The 22,650-nt window shown below is 42.9% G+C and overlaps 1 protein-coding gene across 7 annotated transcripts in view; it reads right to left on the bottom strand.

The window, feature by feature from the left end:
* LOC148334413 (teneurin-3) overlaps window positions 1-14,723 on the bottom strand; it is a 106,430-nt gene extending 91,707 nt beyond the window's left edge. For 4 of the 7 annotated variants that reach the window (XM_088299596.1, XM_088299597.1, XM_088299598.1 and 1 more), the window contains exons 1-4: window positions 14,030-14,723; window positions 6,951-7,006; window positions 482-608; window positions 287-398 (exon numbers count right to left, since the gene is read on the bottom strand). In XM_088299596.1, coding sequence (XP_088155722.1) covers window positions 287-398; window positions 482-608; window positions 6,951-6,962 — 251 coding nt within the window. In that variant the 5' untranslated portion in view covers window positions 6,963-7,006; window positions 14,030-14,723. Of the gene's footprint in view, window positions 1-286; window positions 399-481; window positions 703-6,950; window positions 7,007-14,029 lie in introns of all 7 variants that reach the window. The other 3 variants (XM_088299602.1, XM_088299603.1, XM_088299599.1) reach the window with 2 other exon arrangements.
* Window positions 14,724-22,650: the final 7,927 nt, after the last annotated feature.

The raw sequence follows: 22,650 nt of genomic DNA, 5'->3' as shown, positions 1-22,650 counted from the left end.
GCACGCTTTACACCAAAATCATGCAGGCCTATTTTAAAATTCTTAGCGTTATCATGTACGCCATCTTTAAGTATCATTTCAAGATCTCGAGGCTTTTTTGGAAATGAAAATATGCTCACCCGAATCTGTGAAAATTCAAAGCACCAATGGCAAACCATGAGTGTTCGCCGTCACTTTGTAGCAGCGACTACAAATGGCGTGCCACTTGCTGGTTTGGACACGAACCAAACAAGTTGAGCGCAGTAGAAAATGGACTCGTGACGACGCGTCCAATTGAATTTCTCACCTGGTCGGGTCTTGGTGCTGGTCAAAGGCCTTGAGCGTCTCACTGGAGGAGTACGATTTCTGAGTTGGGACTCGCACTTCTTGGTGGCAAATAGCGACGTCCTCGCTGTCGCCTGAAGAATACAAATGACATGAGAGCAAGATGATGTTTCGAGAACACACAATATGAACTTTTATGAAATGTCAACTATCTCACCAAGAGAAACGCCTTCCTTGTCCTGGTGGGACTTAGTGAGTGAGCAGTATGGCCGTCTCTCTTTCACTTCCATAATGCTTCTGCTGGTGTTGCCGGCAAACATTGAGGCATGCTTTGGAGCAGCGAACTTGACGGGAGGAAATCCAGGCAGGGAGGAAGAAGACAAAAGAAGGATTCAAAAGCAGAAGACGGACGGCGGAAGGCGGAGTGCGCAACTCGTCCTATGAACGCAGAAAACACAAAGAGACGTTTCAGCGATGACGTCTTGCCAGAAAACTTTGTTTTATTTGACGACATATTCGTGGGTGGCTGCGATCGGAATCGACTCAAGTCCAACAGCAGCATATCGTCGCAGTCTTGTGACATTTTTTTTTTGTTTTCATTTTTACGTGAATGGAGTTTCTGTGTTACCGATTAATTTTAATTTAAAAAAAAAAATGAAAATGAAAATTGGAAGTCGCTGTTTTTCACAGGGCGGCGGCGATATGTATACAATGTATTTGAAATAAAAATGGACAAAAATTGGATTACACAAATGTCAGATTTTTGTGATCAGAAATGAGACTGAGATGTATCTTTTGAAATATTTTCTGCTATTTTTGAACAATTCATAATTCCTTCCATCTTGTCTAAAGGCCCGGTTTGAGTCGAAGAAAAACGGATGGGAAGCCTCCGGTGGCACGGAGTTCTTTTGCTGAGCAACCGTTTGTTCTCAAAAAAAAATTTTATTAAATAAAAAATTAAAAAATGTAAAAACTTTGGGAGTTTTGGCTAAAAAGATGAGGTGTGGTTTCATTTGACCATGACAAAATCTCCCAAACACATCTGGGAAATGTGATTTAAAAAAAACAAAAAAAAAAAAAACTCAGATCGATTACATTCCAATTTATTTGAACTACAATTTGGGTGAATGCCGAGTCTTTGGATTCGGATAATGTTAATAACGTTTATCCTGTTCAGGGTTGCTGACTGAGAGGCAGACGACGCTCTTGACTGCTCGCCAAACACACACGCACACACCACAAAAATGTGATGAACTCACACACGTGTTTCGTGGGGACCGTGAATTTAACGTTCACATTTTTGGAATGTGGGAGGAAGATGAAGTCGGCCAAATTAAGAAAAGGAGGAAATCACACACGTCAAGGCCAGCGGGCCACCGTTGCACGTCACATTGATCAAAATTGCTCGTTGTAAAGCGAAAAAAAAAAAGTGGGACAAACATCTGGATCTCATCGAGGCTTTAAGGTCGACCTCCGCATTTTTCAGCCAAACTTTTTTTTAGGTATCATGTTTGCAGAAAATAAATCCGTGCCGCCACGAGCATCATTTTCTTGAATGAGACAATAATGAGATACGATGAAGTCAATGACCAAATTCAACCTCACCAAACTTCTGGCTTCTGATGAAGCAGATGGCAATTCTCTTTTTTTTTTTTTTTTCAAAATTCATCTGAAACATGGAAAAACAGGTGCATACAAACGTTTTCATATCTCCTGAATTGATTGCGTGTAAAACAGTCATGACGTGTTTTGTCTTAAAAAGCAATTCCTCACAAGACGCTCGCTCCTTGCAAAGTCGCCGCCAAAAATCGCCGTCCTCTTTGCCAAATCAATTGCATATGAAACTCGCAACGGCTTTTAATTTCACCTTCATTCCGTTGCGCATTTTTTTTGTAATGCTCATTTGAAATGAAGAGCCCGATGCGTGCTGCTAAATTGGATGCGGCTCGCTTCCGTCTTCCGCTGAAATGAGGAAGAAACCACATTCAGTCAAGGATAGGCTCTCATTTGACCAGAACTAATTCCAGCGCAACACACGTGTGCCTACAAACTCCTCAGCAAAGACCCACAAAACCTTCCGGACTCATTTCTTGAATATGAGACAAACAAGGCTGGCATCATTCATTCAAACGGAATACGGATCTCGAGATTGGATTCATGTCCATCCCTCCAAATATACAAAAAGTCCAACTAGTGAGTGTACGTCCAACGTGAACGGGCGAATCTCTCCGACTCCGTTTGAGGACACCGTGATGTCACTCCTTCAGATGAAAATGTCCATTTGAAGACGCCCACCACGCCATTGAACATTTTTGAGCAGGAAATACCAAAGTTTCCCTTCCTTACGAATTCTATAACGCACCAGTGTCAAACTCAAGGCCCGGGGGCCAGATTTGGCCCGCGACTTCATTTGATGTGGTCTGCGAAGGGCAAATCATGTGCGTCCACTTCCTGTGTCGAGCACATTTTCTTCACGTTTAACAACATTGAGCGATGAAATATTATATTTTTTCGTTAGCAATTACTTACTGGCTTCTGATTTCCAAACTGGCTATCCATGAATTGGTTGCGATAACGCAACATTTATGGATTCACAGTCATCACGGCCCTCGGAGGGAAACCAGAACAACGATGTGGCCCGTCCGCAAAAATGAGTTGGACACCCTCGCTATAACGTTATTTGTTTAGTGACTTTCGTGAGTACTTCAGAGTTTGGAATCAGGTGTCGTCCAGAATTGTATTCATTATCTTTTGGTTTGAAGATAAAACATGTGCTGTCATCCGAAAATTCCGCTCCTCCGATTCAAAGACAGTGAAGACGAGCAAAATACGTCCATGGACACAAAGAGAAGAGGAACGTGAAAGAAGGCGCTTTGAATGCTGCGACTCGGAGTGGAAAAGCCGAGGACCTCCTTGACATGTTGATTAGGTACAGCATACTTTGTGTCCGGACAAAAGTGGAGAGAAAGAGAAAAGCAGTCAAGGCGGAAGCTTAAGGGCAGGCTTTTCAAACACGTTGACGGTGTGGGAAGGGAAATTGAGTAGGGGGGTGATCCAAAGAAAGTCTCGGTTAACAAAAGTGTCAACTTGCATGATGCCGAAGCTTCAAATCGAGAGTTTCATGCCAAAAGTGTCGGAGAGGGAACCCGCAACCTCTCGGCTGGCCAACGACCGCTCTATGCCGTCCACAAGTCATAAGATGATGACGATGACGAAAAATGATCGGTTCCAGACATTTCTTGCTTAAGTCACAGACTCGGTTTCTGGCATTCAGAGCATTAAATGTGCCATCTTCAGACGTACGACAACAAACGAGGCTAGCACAGAAACATCACGAGCAGATCTTCCACGGCGCCGCGAGTCCGGCACAAAACACAAGCTAACTTTTTCACCAACGTGGTCATATCATCTTGGAAACAGAACCGTACCTCAAAGTTTCTGATAATCTCTCGTCTCTTCCGAAATTTCCAGAGAAATGAAAGAAAGTCATTCTGAAACGTCTCTCGTCTTTTGGGAAATGGCGATTCTTCTTTGCGCGGCTGCTCGATCCGGCGCGATCTGACCTGAGTTTCAAGGAGTTCACAAGTGCAATCCACTTAATCTCTCACTCCCTTTCCCATCCTCTAACTTTCCCGAGCACCCACCTAATCCGCTATCTCTCCTGTCGGATTAAAATGAAGACGGGGAGGTGGAAATGAAGTGACAGTTGGAGGGAGGATATTGTGGGTGAATCGCACCAAATAACGCAACGTCATCATTCAAGGACACACCCAAGTCCAATAACAATTCAAGACCTTCTTTGTGGTTGCAGTCGGGAAATGTTGGTAAACCTCTCAACGTACGAGCGAGACAGCTCACCTAAATCGACCGTGCTTCGAAGCCGTTTCAAAAACAATTTGTTTTGAAACACGCAGCTTCGAAAAAAGTCAATCAATAAATCACAGAGACGAGGTGGCCGTTCATCTGTGAGCCGCTCTGGAGACTGTGACCCTTTTTGACGTTTAAAAAATATTCCGAAAAGTCGGGGAAACAAAGATTGAACATTTCTGATGCCGTATAGACGTACTTTTGTTCGTGTTGCAGATACGGGGGGCGCTCCTGTGACAATACAGGCAGCAGAGTTCTGGAGAAGCTGTAGTTTGTGCAGCGACTTGCAAGGAGGGAGACCACACAGGGGAGAGTCGCGGAAAAATGACAAGGCTCGGAATAATGAGAGCGGCAGTGAGTCGGGATGACGATTGATGTTTTGGAAGTAAGAGTATGTGGACCGGGTCATTTTGATTGATGCCAGTTTGTTTAAATGCGAGCTCAAAAAGAGAGAGCGTCGCCGAGGATGACGCCCAGAATCTTATCCTGAGGCGAAAGGGAAAGAAAGGAGGAATTGGATGAGAAGCGAAGTTTGAGTTCCGAAAAGCAGTCAGAAAGCGAAGGAGGAAGAGTGGCAGTGGATCGAGCTGGGAATCATCCTTGCAACAATGGAAGTGTAAATGGACGGATTGGCGCCGTGGGGATGAAGGAAAAGATTGCCAAGATAAAGTTGGAAAAGAGTAGAGGACCCAAGACAGAGCCTTGTGGGACACCCGGAACCACAAGTTCTAGTGAACCTTTAGCGGCAATTTTTAGTTTTTTGTCGGAATGGAGAAGCTCCTCCTCCTCCTGTCCATTGAAAGGAACCTCGATGGAGTCGCCTCGCGAACAAACACACACAAGATATGTTGCGTTGCGATATTTTACGTTCGACTATTTACCTTCAGACATTTTAGAGTGTTTAATTTGTTGACTGAGACAGAAAAAGGAAAAAAAAATGTCCGTTCTAAAATTGAAATGTGAGGAGTCAGGAGAACTGAGTGCTCCTTTTTGCAAATGTAATTTCATTTTATTCTAGTCCAGCTGGTGAAAATGTCAGAGGCGGATTATGGGAGGTTAATTCCGTTCATGAAAATAGCACAAATGGCAGCCTAATCAGTGACGTAATTCCTTGATCTTGTACCAGTGAATGATCAAATCATGTTTTTTTTCCCAAATCATCAGATAATAACCCAGCCGATGATAAAAACCGCGTGTCATTTTTGGACTACTTCAAGCCGCGGCATGAGCGAGTCAAGAATATTACAACGAGGTCTTCATATTGTGTAGCGGCGTGAAGTTCGGGTCGTCCACTTTTTTACCAGCACGACCACGAAAGAAAAGCTCATTCTGAAAATGCACAAACTACCCAGCAGGAGGCGCACATCGTCGGCCTACATGCCGTGGTCACCGTCGCCGCCATCTGCCTGCTTGTCATTCATCTCAGCTGTCCGCTGACAGGCCAAAGAGGCAAATGGCGACACAATTTCAGGACCGCAGCAGCTCGCCGTCCCTGCGGTCTCGGAGCCATGACGGCTTACGGCCGCCATTCCCGCTCTGGCACTCGGTCCTGGCGACTGCTCATGGCTCAGTTGCTCAAGCGGGTCCTGAATGGTTCCCGGTCCACGACACGCCTGAGCGGTCGGGGCGCCCGTCCGTCCTTGTCATGACTGGGCGGCTGGGGCTGCCGCCGCACGTTTGGTCCGCCTGGACCGCCCCATCAGTTGGCTGACCACGTCACTCCTCGGATGTCCACGTCAGGACTGGGTCGGCCGGATCGCGGCGCCCGTCACGTGTGCACGTCGTGACTGGGTGGCATGGACCGCGACACTTGTCATCAGACCACCTCGACTGCCACGTCCGTCGCTTGTCCATGCCACGACGGGCCTCTCTCGCTCGCTCTCTCTCTCGGCGCACGTCCTACAAACGTCATTGGACCCTTCCTCGGCGGCGCACATCCTGCGGCCGTCATTCAAGCTTGTTCTGCACCCGCCATCCGTCTCAGCTCGGCCACCGGACCTTTTCTTGTCGCAAGGGAATTTTCAACCTGTTCCAAATTGCTTTGCGAAAAAAAAAATAATAATACTGACAAAAGTCTGGCGCAAAATTTAGAATTAAAATTTTTTTTTGTTTTTTTGTTAAATTCCGAAGGTACCACAGTGAAAAGAAAAGCGCTCCGCGACATTCATTCAACCTTCCATTGAATTTTTGGCCAGCCCTCTCAAAACTTGTTTGATGACACATTTTTAAGCTTTGCCTTTCGACTCAACGTGAGACTGTCGCTCTTCTGCTGACGCCTGGATATCTTTGAGTTTGTCCTCTCATTTCCTGCTAATTTCGATTCCACCATATGGAAAGCGCTTTGTTGCAGCTCCAGCTGTCGCCAAAGGCGCGATAGAAATAAAGTTGGATTGTATTGGGCACAATTCGCTGTAATACGCCGAAGCAGCTCTCGGATTGCTTCAGCGGAAACAAGTCAAGAGTTGCCTTGCCTACTTGACAAAACCAGAAATTGGCAATTCATTCATTGGATAATTTTCCTTTTCCTTTTCATTGTTTTAAGCCTTTCTTTTATTGATCACAAACATTTCTTCTCTGCGCTGGTTCACATAGCGGAGTACATCGATTTTTTTTTTTTTTTTTATGCAATTGAGAATGCGACCCCCCGCAACGGCGAGAAGAATAGCCTAATCAAGACAAATTGCTTCTAATCTTTTCCATGACAAATAAGACATTTCGACAGAAAAAGAAAATACAGAACTAGACAACAAAATATCGACTTTGAGTCGGAAGAAACACAAGTAGATGGATGCAAGCTCTTGGATGTCGCTTTCACTTACCAACTTGAACATGATCTAGCAGTCCAAGAGCAGTGTACCACCAAGCGCTTCCAAAACTAAGAGGTCAAAAAGACAGAAAAATATAAAGGGTAAGGCACTAATTGCTGTCAGGTGGTCATCGGAGAGAGAGGACCACTCTGTGCATTTTCATATTGACTCTCTTTGAAAAACATCCGGAGGGAAATCCAAAGAAAATCAACACGTGACCTACAGTAGAGTTTTGTTTTTTTTTTTGTTTTAATTACTGTACATGAATACGTTAAAGAAATGCTAATTGAATGTAAACCCAGGAGGGCTTTGAGGGAGTTCAAAATAAACACGGTGAAGCCGCATTTAGCCGTTATGCTGCACACAAATGGAATAAACTGCCAATGGAAGTGAAGTCGCTCCCGAGTGGAAATTTTGTTCAATTCAGGTTAAAAACTTTGCTTTTTTTCCTCAAATGTTTAATGTCCTCCTACCAATTTTCAATGTTTGTTGGCTGCCAGGATGGCCGAGTGGTCTAAGGCGCCGCGTTCAGGACCCAGTCTCCCCAGGAGGCTTGGGTTCGAATCTCGAATTTCCCCATTGTGGGACTAATAAAGGGCAAATTATTATTATTATTATTATTAATTTTTATTATTAATTATTATATTATTATTATTATTATTATTGTTTTTTTTCTAATTAGATACTTTACGAAACCATTTTTATTTAGTTTACTTTAAAATGTTTTTTTTTTTTTAAGTTTTCTGTTAATTTGTTAAAATGTCATCAACGTCCATTTTAGTACTTTTCTTTTGTAATTGCTTGTTGGTGTTGTCTTTGCTTGTGTGAAGCACATTGAGTTGCCTTCGGAATGAAATGTGCTCAATAAAAAAAAAAATGCATTGCGTTGCCTCTGGGATGCTGGCATTTGTCTTTCTTTTTTTTTTTTTTTTTTTTGCAAAACACTTGAATTTCTGCTCTCGAGTCTTCAACTCATTGTGGCACAATTCACAAGCTGAGCCATCTGACAGCTGTGGAGTAGCCTGGGTCACAATGTTCTCATGCTCCTCCAAAGTACAACACGACAAATGGTGGAAAAATTTTAGTAGCCTAACAAGGCAATTAGTTACATAAGCTATCATGAAAACAAATAAACCCATTTCGACAAAGAAATAGCTTTCAGGAGCTGAGAGCTATGCACGATTACTCGAATAGAGTATAGGAGAGTTTCGTATTTTGAAGTGGTCACACTAACTTGCAAACTTAACCTTGTCAAAAAAACAGACAGATGGACTTATATTTGGACTCGGGCGTGGGCGAGCTGAAAGCTGCTGCAGGTGTCATCGCGGTGGAGAGGTGACAGGGTGAGATGTGTCTCATTATCACTGCGAGGTGCCAAACACATGCTCTTGGAAGCTCTTCAGCACTCCATTCCAGCCATTTGATCTCTTTTCCATCATTTTAAACAAATACTTGATTATTACACCTTTAGTATCGCGCGTGTGCGTGTGTGTGTGTGTGCGCGCGCGCGCTATAGTCATAAACAGTGCAGCAGATTTGGGCACTTGACCATTTTTTGCCGGTCAGTTCCCCGCCCTCCGGCTGCTAATCTCTATCCCCACGCAGACTCGACCCTCCGGCTTATTCAGAAAAATTGTCGGGCCCAGACATCGATGCTAGAAAAAGAAAAAAAAAAGAGACATCCGTGCATGACGCCGCGGCTAACGGCAGAGATTCATTTAAAGATCATTGTTTGTGTAAGAAGAGACGCGAGACCGCAGCGGGCGTTCGAGCATGCCTGTATTTCCTTATTGTGACGTCACGAAACCCGCGCCTCCCGCCTAAAACTGGGACATACCATTACAAGTGGGGCGGGGTCCCGATTCCAATCATTAGCTGGCTAATTATCGATTCCAATCCGCTTACTTTATTATGGTGGTAAACGTTTTTGTCAAACCGAACTGGGTTAACGGTTTAACTTCCTCTCTGGTCTGTGTAAAGAAGCTTAGAACCTAGCCGAAGTTTTTAAACGTAGTTTTTTGTTTGTATAGAAGGTTCATTTTGAACTGGTAAGGAAGAGAAAACATGCAGTTTCATCTTGCAGCAGGCAAGTTTTCTTTCTGTGTGTGAGTGTGGTGGGTGGTGACCTGCCCTTGCTGAACCCAAAATCATTTATTTCTATATTTGAAGCTAACTTTTAGCTCATCAAGAAGGGTTTGCAACACACCGTATGTGAAGCAAAACAAGCCAAAAAAGAGAAACTGAAGCATTTTTATGCAAAGCTCGCAAGCCCAAGTTCTCAAATCGAGCACTTGCGGATGCAAATACTTTTGCACAAGCCATTCCCCATCGTAGGCCGGACGGCATATCGCAAGCGAGCTCCCACGATACCAAAATCAAGAGACATCAATCACCGCACATCCATGAAACACCCGATCGTCGACAATATATGCTTGAACAACTCAAATTTACACCTGACAGTTTTGCTGCAGTTGGACCCAATTCTCCGTCGTCTTTTTTTTTTTTTTTTTTAAACCTTGACACAGAGCCAGTTGACCTGGCCGCATAAAATTGAATTCAAATAAAAAGTGAGCCTTGAAAGTAAATTTTTAAATCATGTTCTGACATCGTCCTCCATCGTAAATCAAGTTTGGATGCACGTGAATCTCAACCAATCAAAAGCTCATTTCAATGGTGTGTGTGTGTGTGTGGGTGTGTGCGTGCGTGTGCATGCGTAAAATGCGGCCCTCCGTATATCGACCTGCCAGCTCCAATCACTGCCAAGAAAATTTTAGACATATGAAAAATTTAAATTATTAATAATAATAATTAGACCTGCAAAAATTGAAGCGTTAACTCGAGGTTCATTTAAATATTTTTTAACGCAGTTAAATAATTGATTTACTTCAAAAAATAATTTGCATACTTTGCAAATACTGACCCATATCAATGTACATCTTTAGCACGTCATCTCAGAACAAAACGCCGTGCGTAAGATACTACTGGGTCTTGCCGGAGTGTGGCGCTTGTGGGCACAAATAAATGTTGAAATTTGGAGAATTGTTTGGAAAAAAAAAATACCCGTAAAGATGATTCCCTTGAGATTGTATTCATGAATCATGGAAAGCTATTAGAACAGTCTTTGATTTAAAATACACTCAATATTCCATATTACACACACACCTATATGTGTGTCTAGAAAAACAAAACAAAAAAAAAAAAAGCTCAGTTTGTCTCCGATGCAGAGTCAGTTACGGTTACGGTTGATCAGAAGCATCTTGAAAAAAGCGGAACGAAATAACCTTAAAGGGCCGATTCATGTCAATCCACCGCTTCTCTTACAATTGTGTCATGATTAAAGAAAACATTTTTTTTTTTTAGCAGTGGTCCATTTCATTCATATTCGGCATTGTTAACAAAAGTTGGAGTGATGCAATACGCTCATGTCAAGAATTTAGCTTCAAATCAATTTGCAAGCAATCCTTACATTTGAATCAAATTGATTGAAATATTTGGAGTAATCACGACAAACATTCGGTTCTGCGACACAATTTTCGGGGCCATCATGCTCACAGGCGCGAACATGATCAACATCGAAACAACTTAATCGTGGGTGAAAACGTGCCACAGAATGACTTTGTGACGTGAATCAGGTGTGTTCGGGACGCCGGCCCACGAGGAACAGGATTGAGGACCCCTGCTGTCTATTATTGCCTGAATATGGTCTATTAAGTCTATTATACGTCCTATTAAGCATGGACGGGAGGGAGAAAATATCAACATAAAAAAAAACACGTGGGATATGATCTTAGAAATATTGTTTTATTTATTCAAGACTTATTATTATATATTTTTATAAGATATAATAATTTATATATTCATATATTTTGAATATACATCATATATATTTATATTTATAATAAAAAATTAAAATATATATATTTTTAATTATACAATTATTTACCAAAAATTTTAGAGGTATTTTATGCAGCTTGAATCTTTTTCTGAATCGATATTCGGGTGCGAAATTCAAATATTAAATGTCCTCATTCGGCCGAAGATGGTTTGGATCCTTGTCCAGTACGAGCACACGCATGAACGTGCATTCAGTTGACGGGGATTTTTGTTTTGCGCTTTTTGAAAATGGTTGCCCTGGATTTTGTTTGTCCTCTGCGAGCCATGACCTTGCACGATAAGAGTCTTCAGCGGAACAATACTCAGAGGTAAATGTGAGGATTTATTGCGCAAAAAAAAAAAAACATAACTGACTTCCAAGAAGCCAAACAGTGCTCTGCGATTGGCTGGTAACGAGTCCACGGCGCACCACGCCTCTCGCCCAAAGGCAACGGATGGATGAAAAAGACGAAACGCGGCGCTCAATGCGAGTGCAGCGCAGAACAAAACATTTTCTGACAATTTTTACGACTTTGAATTTTTTGCTTTGACTTGCGGAGGTGCGAGAGGCAACGCTACCAAGACAGACTTTGCAAAGATGACCTTTGCATCTTTTGACTCCATTTTTGGAAATTGTGACCCGGGAGCCAATGAGAAGGCCCACGCCCTGCCGCTGCAGTCGAGGATGACGCGGCCGCATTGGGAACAAGATTAAGCCACTCCTTTGACGCCTTGTCCTTCTAGCCAATCATCAATTGTGTTGGAGAGAGAATTTTCGGGATGTCTTTTGCTGCGGCGTTATTAGCATAGCGTTCAGTTTTAACATTTAGGAGCTACGTTATAATCGCTCTAATCTAATCTGACGTCACCGCCGCCGAAAAAGATGAGGAGGTTGACAAAGTACAGACAAGCAGCGACAGAAGCAAATGCTTGAAAAGGTTTCATTTAACGGCCGTGATTGGACGGCGACCACTTCGGCCCGAAGACCGCCGGGCTCGGCTCCAGCACACCCACGACCCGAATGAGGATGAGCGCTTCGGAAAAGTGATAACTTGATGACTTTTGAGTTCATTTTGAAAAATTCATAGCGCTTGTGCTAAATATACATTTGTGGACAAGCTACTACATAAATGGACAAGTCAGTCACATCGACAGCGATTCAGACTAATTATATATATATATATATATTTGATGATGCTTAGTAGGAACGAGTCGCTAGAATTGAATGATTTCTTTCTGAAGAAAATTTGAATATTTTCTGGCCTAACTGCAGATCATGACTTTTTAGTATTTGTATGTTGATATTTTTGATGCAGTTACTCTTGTCATCGTCATGATTATTCTTAGCGTTTGTCAAACATGCAACAGAAAGACGTAAGCGAAGCGTAGCCAACAAAAAGTCACGCGCGACAAACAAACTTTTTATAGCGGCCACACTCGGTGAAGTTGAGCAGCGCACGAGAAAGGAAACGGAATTATTTCTTGCTTGGAACTTCAACCAGCATTTACGAGCTAAATGTGGACTGCGTTACGTCATGCTGTCACGTGCCCAATTGCTCTTTTCCTCTTGAAATGTTTTATCGGTGTGACTCGACAACAGGTCACACCCCTTCCCTTCTTATCGCAAAAAAATTCAATCAATCAGCTGTCATCACCAACTAAAAAAAAAAAATGGAGGTCACGGTCGCCATGACAATAAACACGAAAAAAAAAGACATTTTCCCCAACTACTGGCTGTATACAACAGAGATTATAATTGAATTTGAATATGCCAGCTCACACATTTACATGCCGACATATAAATAAAAACTTCACTTTCAACACATCCCTGTATCATCTCAATGAATTATTGAATATTGAATAAATCGTCTAAGTTGCATATTCGTTGCCTCTTAAAATATCACATTGAAATGATCATTTCATTCATGTGATTTGGTTGTTGTACAACAAATAATGCTCACATTCTTTGTTTTCATGTAAAACAATTTGAGCGTCTTCATTTGTAAAAAGTTAATTTCATATTTTAAGATTTAGTTTACTTTGTGAGAAATTTTGCTATTAATGTGCACTAATAATTAAAAGAGGAGGGACCAGTTTCACTGTATTGGAGTGTGTGTGCGTGTGTGTGTGTGTGTGTGTGTGTGTGTGTGAGTGTGTGTCCTTCGTATTTGGTTGGATTTTCAAACGATGCAAAATTGCAGATGTAAAATTCTGTGCTGAGGTTATAAACAGCCAAAAAGTATAATGACAATTTCATCAAAAAAATATTTTCTCCATAGCTTGGCAACCGAGCAAGGACACATTCCCATTTCATTTTTTTTCAGCCAACGTGGAAGACAGGCTGCATTTCAAGCATTTCCTCACTCTGTCAGGTCAAAGCACATTTTAAGTTGACTTTTTAGCAACTCAGAGCACACAACCATTGCACATTGCACGGTGGTGGTGGTGGTGGGGGGGGTACAGGACAGCAGAACACATGCTTTAAGTTTTGGGGAGGGGCGGGGGGCAGGGGGGGTTGCTCTCAAATCAATCTAACATTTCAAAAAAAATGCAAAAATACAACGACCGTGGTGTGCTCACGTGTTGCTAGAAAAATTCCTTTCGACATCACCTTTACCTTTCGTGCTGTCACACGCACGCACGCACGCACGGCCGTACACGCAGACAAGCAGCAGCACGACTTTCGCTCTCACCAGTATCTTACTTAAAATTGAATATCCTGCAATCCTGTGTATTTGATTTGATTTAGAAGTACCGTGCTACCATTTGTTGGACATAAAGATAAAAAAATATCTAAATAAAAAGATGATTTATAATGCAGTTAAAACAACAGAGTGACTTGTTCTATTTGAGTGTAGTTTGAAGTTTGATGTACACACACGACCCGTTTTGAGCATTGAGGCTAAAATAAAATCAAATGTACCACAAATGGCATCTTGAAGACTTGGGAGTAAACTATATGACACGGTCGAATTAAATTGAACATATATTTTAGAATAGATCTGCCGTGTTAGTATTTGCCGGACACGCAGCGAATTATTGTAGCCAATAAGTGTCTTCTAAAACAACTCTCTGCTTATAATGACACATCTGTCAATTTTATTTGAGGGAGGCTTGACAACTCATGTGCACCAGGTACAAATTGATCGTACAATTTGTAGAAAGTAGTTCAACAACAACTCTTCATTACGTGATCTCATGATTACGCGTTGACTTACCTGTCGGTCTCTTCCTCGTGTACGTCGTGTAGGCCGGTTCCTCTTCACAAGATAAGGAAAAAAGAAAACGCAAGAAACTTCTTCCACTCAGATTTGCTTCTCTATTTAATTACCAAAACGGCAAATAAAGAAGAAAGCGAAAGCCCGTAAACGGCCGCTCGTGAACGCGCGCCCGCATTTTCAGCACTTTGGCACCATCCAAATAATTCTTCGCCGCTGTCTTAATGGGACAGAAGAAAACGTGTAGCGTTAATAACGTTAAATGCTGTTTTAAAGTGTATGCTTTCTAGAAATTAAAGCTCCGCCCACGCGAGCGTGAGCACGATGGATTATTCATGTGCAATCGCAACGCGATGTGCGCGCGGCTGTCAACGACCAACGACTGTCAAAACACAACGCAAAGTAACAAAGAGTCAAGAGCTTCATGCTTTTTTTTTTTCTATTTCTTGCTTCCAAAGCATAGTTCAGGTCACTACAGGTGAAGCAAGCGCGCGCCTTTGCGCTTTCTCTGCGTGCACGAGGAGCGCATTAATGAAGTCGGAGCGAGAGAAAGAAAGCGGACGGCTGCGCGCCAGTAAGAAGCGAGTCGCAACGCGCTCGCTCTGCAAGTGGGAAACGGCACAATCGCATCTCCCATCCCGGTTAAAAAAAAAAAATGATGGTGATATGCCAAGCGAGGCAGAAACGGACTGCTGGGGATCCCCCGCTGCGTCCAATCCTGACGTCCCTAGCCACGGTGCGCGTGTGCTGGCGCGTGCGCGCGCGGGGGAACTACAGTAAGCGTCTCCATGAACGATGGTGCGAATGGATAGTTGAAGGGGGGGGGCGGGGTCAGCCTCGATATTGAACTTGCATGCCCTGAGCTGTGACAGGTGAAGGCAGAGGTGCGACGGCGGCGCCAACATTTGTAAGACGCTCACTTAATGAGGTTTTTCCAGCCTCCTTTTTTTGACAACCTGCACCCAAGCAAAGGCTGCGGAGACAGTGTACATCGTATTGATATAGTGCGCATATTCAGGGGCGCATCTGGGGATTTGGAGCCCGCGGGAGGGGGAATACTAAAATTGTCTTTTATTACACGTTCGGTGTGTAGTTTAAAAAAGTAGAATTTGCTTTTAAAAAGCTGTTAAAGTATTGCTTTGAGAGCAGCCCAAAAGCTTATTTCACCGAATAAGGTTTGAGATGATAAAGGCGTTTGTCTAATTTATTGTATTTTTTTTTTAATCTTCCTAATTTCGAATCGTATTTTCAAGGGCTCCTGCCATTGCGTGTCCCGAGTTATTCCTGAGAAGTGATCAACTACAAGAGCTCAATCAACTAATGCTCTCCGTTGCTCGGTTGTCATATAGAACACTTATTGCACTTTTTTTTGTCACGTGTCACCGCCCAAAAGAGTGCGTGTGCAAATGAACATGAGAGAAAGTATGCTGCACAAACACGCTACCAGGTGTCACTATTTGTAGTGAACGAAGAGATGATTCAGAACTGAAATAACCAGCATAGAAATGTGCTCAATTGAATCACGTGATCATTTCCATTACTCATTCAACGCATAGAAAAAAACATTTGGAGTCATTCTTTGCACTCAAGTCAACGTGATCGGCAAACATGATCGTCAACCTGCATCAGAAAGCAAAGTTGAAAATGTGCAGATGGACATCGACTCAAATTAAAATGTGCCACTGGAGAGTTTACGTGCAAATAGCCGCAATCGTTATCATTTAACGTGAAGCTAAATGAAGTGGAATAGCTTTTGTCCCTCCTTCTCTCTTATTTTTTTTCAACAAAGATTTGGGATGATAATAATAATAATAAAAAAAAATAATCTCTTTTGTTTTATATCTTTTTACAGTTGTTAGGAATTGCTGAATCACTTGTACTTATTTTTGAGGTAATGCATCCATACAGCTCATTTTAATATTCTTGAAATAAAATAGAGAAATTAAAATTACCGGATAGGACAATAATGCTACCAAATGACTCCAATTATTTTTTATTTTTGTTCATTTCTAGAGTTTCACAGTTTTGTGCTTTCACGGTTGTACTTTCTGCATTAATGCCTGTCTTGAATGCAGTTGAGCTCATAAAGCAATTGGGCGGACGGAAGTGTATACGTGTGTGCGTGTGTGTGTGGGGGGGGGGGAGGAATAATCTTAATATTCCCAATTGTCATCTCTTGCTAAACGAATGCACGAAAAACAAAGTGGGTTGCCACTTGTGTCAACGTGGGCGAAAGAAAATACAAGCCAATCTGATCTGATGCTCCAGACCATAAATTAGAGTGAAACAAAATTGAGTATGTAAGGCCGCGTCTTGTAAGGTGAGTTAGCGCCTCAAAGCACAAATGAGGAAAAAAAAAAAAAAAAAAAAAGTCTTTCTTTAACTCGGGTGAACTCGTTTGGCCCCAAAACACAAGCAACCTCATCGGCGCAGGAGCGTTCAGCACCTCTCGGCTTCTTCAGCACACCAGGATGGCCGAGTGGTCTAAGGCGCCGCGTTCAGGACCCAGTCTCCCCAGGAGGCCTGGGTTCGAATCTCGAATTTCCCCATTGTGGGACTAATAAAGGGAATATTATTATTATTATTATTATTATTATTATAAATGTATTTTTCCATTTCAAATAGTGAACGCCCCATGCAGCTAAAATGTCGCCTGAAAGGCTCGTTTCAAATATCTGCACAAATTACATTTTGAATGACGCCTTAAACAAAAGGTGGATTTTTCTCCCTCATTTGTCACTACCAGATGAGGCACATTTGGGCTAATCTAGTCAATCAATTCTCTTAGTGAAACATTTTCCAGCATAATTTCCTAATGACACGGACAATTTTCACATTTCCACATTTTTTTTTTGGAATTAGGCCACATTTTGAAATTTTAAATTGAATAAATAATAGTGGAGAAAAGTACTATTATTGTTTGAGTTTCTTAGTTCGACCCCAGTTCAAATGCCATGTAGAGTAAAATAAAATGAAAGCAAAATAAATGCCTTGAAAACAATTTCTTAACCTGTGATGCAAAACTCATTAAAAAAAAAGAGGAAACTTTTTAAACAGGCAAAGCAAGAATAAACGTGAACATCATGAGCCGCACGCCCGCTTCTAATTGCAAAAACAGGTTGCACGTAGCGTGCATGTTGACTTGATCAGGCATATGCAACGGGGGCGGGGGGGGGCATTTTCTGGGTCCTCCTCGAATGCCATAAAAACGCCCCCACCCATATCCTCGAGTTCTCCCGAAACAATGCCAATGTCCCTCCTATGGGTCTAATAAAGCTCATCTCATCTGGAAACAAATGAGTCTGCGTTCCGAACGAACACATGACATTCAAACTCACGTGAAATGGGAGAACGCACAACTGCCACCATTTTAAAAGCGATCAAGTAAGATTTTGCTGACATGTTTGCTGTTTTGAAACAGCAACAAAAATGCGACCAAACAGAAAGACCCTCGCGCTTCTATATACATTCAAGTGAATCCGATGCGCACACAATTTCTGCCCCCCCCCCCATTGACAGTCCCCAATCTTACGCAGTGACATGCTGACACATCACATCTGGGGACATTTCCAAAGTCAAATCATGCAGAGTTATTCCTCTTCTGGGTCAAAGTGGGAAAACCCTGAGGAAAAGCACAACTACACTACAAGAGAAAGTAAGAATGAGAAAGTGAGTGCATGAAAATGAATTAATGAAATGTTGAAAAGGACAGAAAAAAAAGCATCCGGGGAGAGAAAGAGCGGCCGGCTGTAATGCACAACTTTTAACCTGGAAGGAATGGTCCGTCGACATGAATCCCCCGGAGGCCTCGGAAACACATATGCACGCGGAGGCGCGGCCTGCGGTGTGCTTGTGTTCCATCGAGCGGAAGGACAGGTGTGTATTCAAGCGAAACCTTTCTCTGTGTCACTGTCAGTGCGTGTGTGTGTGTGTGTGTGTGTGTGTGTGTACATGTGTGCACGTGGGGGTGTTTGTGTTTGGAAACGGCTTTTTTCGGACATTCCGTGGCTATGTGCACTCAACAGTGTGCAAGAATCTCAGAATAACCCCCCCCCCCTCACCTCCCCCCCGCCATAAACAAAAAGCTATTTTCTTGATGAAGCTAATCTCGGTTACTCACAACTCTGTCCTGTTTGGACACCGAGCAAAACTCATTTCTCAAATCAAGTGTCTGAAGACGACTCTTGGTCTGTAGGTTTAACGTAAAGAGGAAAAGACAATCGCTTTCACTTCGGACAAGATCCGGATTCAAAAAATGGATTCATCGATTTTCCTAAAATCGATTGATAAAGCTATGGTTTGAAAAACCTGTGAATGACATTTTGAGGTCATACCGCATTTCACCACACGGTGGCGCATATCTGTAATAGGACAAGGACACTCGCGATTGGACGAAGCAATCTCCGGTGAAAATCTTATCAAATGATGACCTCACTCACTCATGAGTCGCTCGGAGCTGAAACTCTGCTCGCTGAGAGGCGAGCCCTTCATGTTGATTCGGTCTCAAAAGTTGGAGCGAGAATGCGCACATGAACCCCGACGGGTTATATTTTAGACATTTAAGTCGTGTCAACTCTCAGGAGGCAGACGGCGGCTGACAACGGGCAGCAGATGGGGCAGGAGCGACAATGAGATTTTGGAGGCGACTAAACGTGAGACACTACGAGAAGAGGACAATCGTACAAGCGGCCACTTGACAGTTAATCGTAATTTACACTCAGCGCGAGTGTGCTCGTCGACGACAGGACGTCATGACCTGCGCTTTATGTTCTTTTATGGATGCATCGACAAAAACATTCTTTTGCTTGCCTTTTTTTTTTTTAATCTCCGAGCGCAAGGCACGCAAAGCCGAAATGGACATATGTCAGCGGCAGCGGCTTTTCTGTGACAACCGACAAAACGGCTCCAGATCAATGGACTGCGCACGTGTCTTGTTAAAAAGGGCTTTCCGTAAGTCTGTGACGACTTCAAACATCTCAAGCGGCCACTGGAGCAGTCGTCAACAACAACTGGAATTCTGGGGACATGCCGAAAGTTCAGCCATCCATTATCTGTTCCGCTTCTCCTCATGCTGGAGCCCATCCCAGCTGTCGTCGGGCAGTCGGCGGGGTCACACCCTGAACGGGTTTGCCAGCCAATCACAGGGCACGACCGTCCGCGCTCACACTCACCCCTCGGGGCAATGTCGAGTGTCCAAACATGTTTTTGGAATGTGGGAGGAAAGCGGAGTACCCGGAGGAAAGCCACGCAGACACGGGGAGAACACGCAAACTCCGCAAAGGAAGGCCGCAGCCGGAATCGAACCGAAATAAATGGACAGAAAGTATCAATGCAAGATAATGAAAGGCGACGTGTTCCCCAAATGTCATCTCCATGCGTCAATATCTTTCCATTTACGGTGCGCTGGCGGCAAACACAAAAGTGGACCTTTTGATCAGGGAGAAAAAAAATGTTGATTAGAGCAAATTTGGATTATTTTAATCGTTAAAAGTAGTTGCCTAGCATGTTCCTCTCCCGAAAGAAAATGAGAACTAAACAGAAAGCAAACATTTTTGCAGGAAGTTGACTGCATTAAAAAAATAAATAAACAAGACAAGTCGCAACAATAAAACTTTAGCAGCTGATGCCTCAGGAAATGATTTGTAAGCTTCAAGGTTGTTTTGGGGTGGAGGCCAAATCATCTTTTTTGTCCGATTTCATCTTTCAAGATGTCAAAATTCCTCCAATTTTAAAAGGTTAAAATCTCAGAAGTTGTCCGTACTTGCGGAGAACAAAATCATTTTCCCATCGACGTACTCGTGATTTTGACATTATGACTCGGTACAAATAAAAGACAATGTCAAGCAAATTGTCTTGCGAGAGTAGTGGGGGGGGGGCAACTTGCTTTCGTAGCCCCTTCCAAAAAAAGCTTTGACCTATTTTATTTTTTTTTTCTCGTTGGGCAGCGGGGGTCTTAACCCGCAATTAAAAGCCGACGGCAATTAAGCCTGCGAGAACAGGGAAGAATATTTGAGTCGAATCGAGATCTATCCTCCACGTAATAGTTTGAATCCCAAGCCAGGCCTTTTGACAGATGCAGCATTTGAAGAATCACAGGAGGGGGCTACTTGAAAATCCCCTACTGAGATAGCGCTTTAAACTTTCTCAGCCTGGGACAAAAAAAAAAAACGAATACATTTCGTTTCTCTCGTGGACGGCAGCTCATTAGGACGCTCCCTTGCTATTGGGGGGGGCGTAACAAAAACAGGACGTATGTCCCATTTTTGGGACTTTAGCAAAATGATGACTATGGCTCTCATTGTGGTCAATGTGAGTCACAGTTTTCAGATTAAATCTTGTCCTTTGATCTCTTTGTATTTGGTAAAGTTTCTGTGAATGATTTAGTCAAAAAAAGATTTTTTAAAAAAGCGACTGGATTTCGTCTGGAATACTGCAACATGAAAGCTAACCGAGATGGTTAAAAAAAATAAATAAAATCAATACAAACATATTGACAAATGATTTGATTTTACAAAGGAATTATAAATGCCGACCAGAAAATCATTTTTTTTTTAAATTGAAAAGTTTAAGATTTACAAACCAAAGAAAATGAGTCAATGTGCTTAAATTGATTTGTTTGCGCGAGACCACCAGAGTTTTTTGTTTCATATTTTAGCTTCCGTTAATGGCCTCAATTCTTTTGAATGACATTCAGCACTTGACAATTTCCAACTTGTTTTTCCCTCTGTGGGACCGAATGTTTAATTAAAACGGTTTTATTAGCCAAAGCAACTTAGTTGTACTGTACCCGTGATACTTGAACGATCGTCTTGGTAGGCATAGGGTGAATACTAATAACATTTTTCGACGTCTATTTGTAGAATAGCAGTCATCGGACACTCTTGCACGCGCTATTTAATTCCTGCGTGTGTCCTCGGACAAAAACGAGCAGCAAGAGCAACACTTGAAGCGAATGTGAGATTCCTTCTGAGATTGTTGATTGCTGAGTGCAAAATATTTCAATTCTAAACATGCCGTACTTGATCTGGTTTGGGACCAGCAAAGGAACGAACAAAAACCCACTACCGCCCTTTGTTAGGATGTCCTTTCAAATAAATAAATAAATACATTCAAATTCTCGTCCGCCCAAAAAATGGGTGTCCGTCCGGGCTGGATGGACGGACTATTCCGTCCGTGGGACAGAGCGGGCAAGCGAGCACGAGTATGTGCCGTTTGTGTGTTCTTTGATGTGAAGAAACTTGAATTTACGCTCATAATGTCTCCCGACTTTTCAATGTTTTGGCTTTCCAAGAAATCTTTGAGTTCAGCCAGGTAACCTCGAATATGGAAAAATACGATGCGAGCAACTATTTCGCTTTAGTCGTCCCACTTGACAGAACATAAAGAAAGCAAGCTTGGAAAAGGGAGCACATGAGGCCAATTGTGGCCTCTTTTCATTTGCATGTTGGAGTTGATTTGAAGCTTCTTCTTCTTTTAAGCGGCCTCATCCCAGCGTACCTCGTGGCGCTTCTCTCGGTGCCTCGGGTCCGGTGAAGGCGCCGAAGTCTAAGCGGAGCCTCGTCTTGTCTAGTTCCTGCAATGACCTTCCATGAAATGTCATGCCGCCTCTCTGTTCATTTTTTATTCTTTGGCTTTCCACCCAACATGAGTCTGTTTACCTTTTTGTTTTTTTTATGTCTCCTGCATATGTGATCGCATCGTTAATGTGTATTTTAAATGACTGCTTTCACTGTCTTTGTTATTGAATGATTGCAATTTTATGTTAGCTTCTATTTGAAGCGTTACAAAATGCAGATGGAGTGAAATAAATAAATTTGTGTGCTGCGGGTTGCCAGCGTCGCTCGAATTAAAATAAACGAAAATTGCCCAGAGCCGAGGGTGGCAGCTGCCCCCCCCCCCCCCCCCCCTTGCCACCCCAGAAAACCGCCTCCGTTACAAATAGAGGATACATTTGGCGGCGCTCGCGCTTGCGTTCGGTGAGGAACTGAGCAATGTGAGGTCAGGCAAGGATCGGCGATGCTTTGGATAGTTCGGCCAACGAAGCAGAACGAAGCCGCTCGTCACGATGATGCCACAAACAAGTCAAACTAAGTCACTTTCAAACAAACGGCCCTTTTTTTAGGGACTATTTCTTCTTTAACAGGAGGGGCAAACACCAGACAAGGGCAAGTTTATTCTTATTGCAATAATCGTTTGTCAAAAAATGTGCAATTGCCAAAGAAAGATTTGGCATTTACACGGCTGCTCATTTTCTTATAAAAAATATGGATGAGCTGTTTCCAGAAGATTGTCATCTTTTAATTATTCTTTCACACTTTGTGAAATCCCCCCCCCCCTTCCCTTCTCCAAAGGTCAGAGTCCGCCAAGTGAGAAAAGACAAATTGATGTCGGCGCAGCAATATTTGGGCAGTCGTCGCTTAATGTGCGGCTCTTTTCACGTGGTCACTGAGCGCCATTTGGAATGCGACACCCCCAAAAAAAATGCCGCTCACACCGTTCCGTTGAAACGGCGACGCCAAGTGCCACGTTCAAAACAAGCGCAGCCGACATCTTGCCGTGACTTTTGGTGATGGTGAGACGATGGGCCTCGCTCCGAGTCAAGCGTCCTCCGTGCGAGGTCT

This window comes from Idiotropiscis lumnitzeri, chromosome 6 (assembly GCF_059441095.1).
Source record: "Idiotropiscis lumnitzeri isolate Australia: NSW breed Sydney's pygmy pipehorse chromosome 6, RoL_Ilum_1.0, whole genome shotgun sequence".
Lineage (NCBI taxonomy): Eukaryota > Metazoa > Chordata > Actinopteri > Syngnathiformes > Syngnathidae > Idiotropiscis > Idiotropiscis lumnitzeri.
The sequence above is the reverse complement of the archived record's forward strand: the minus strand, read 5'-3'. Positions and strand labels throughout refer to the sequence as shown.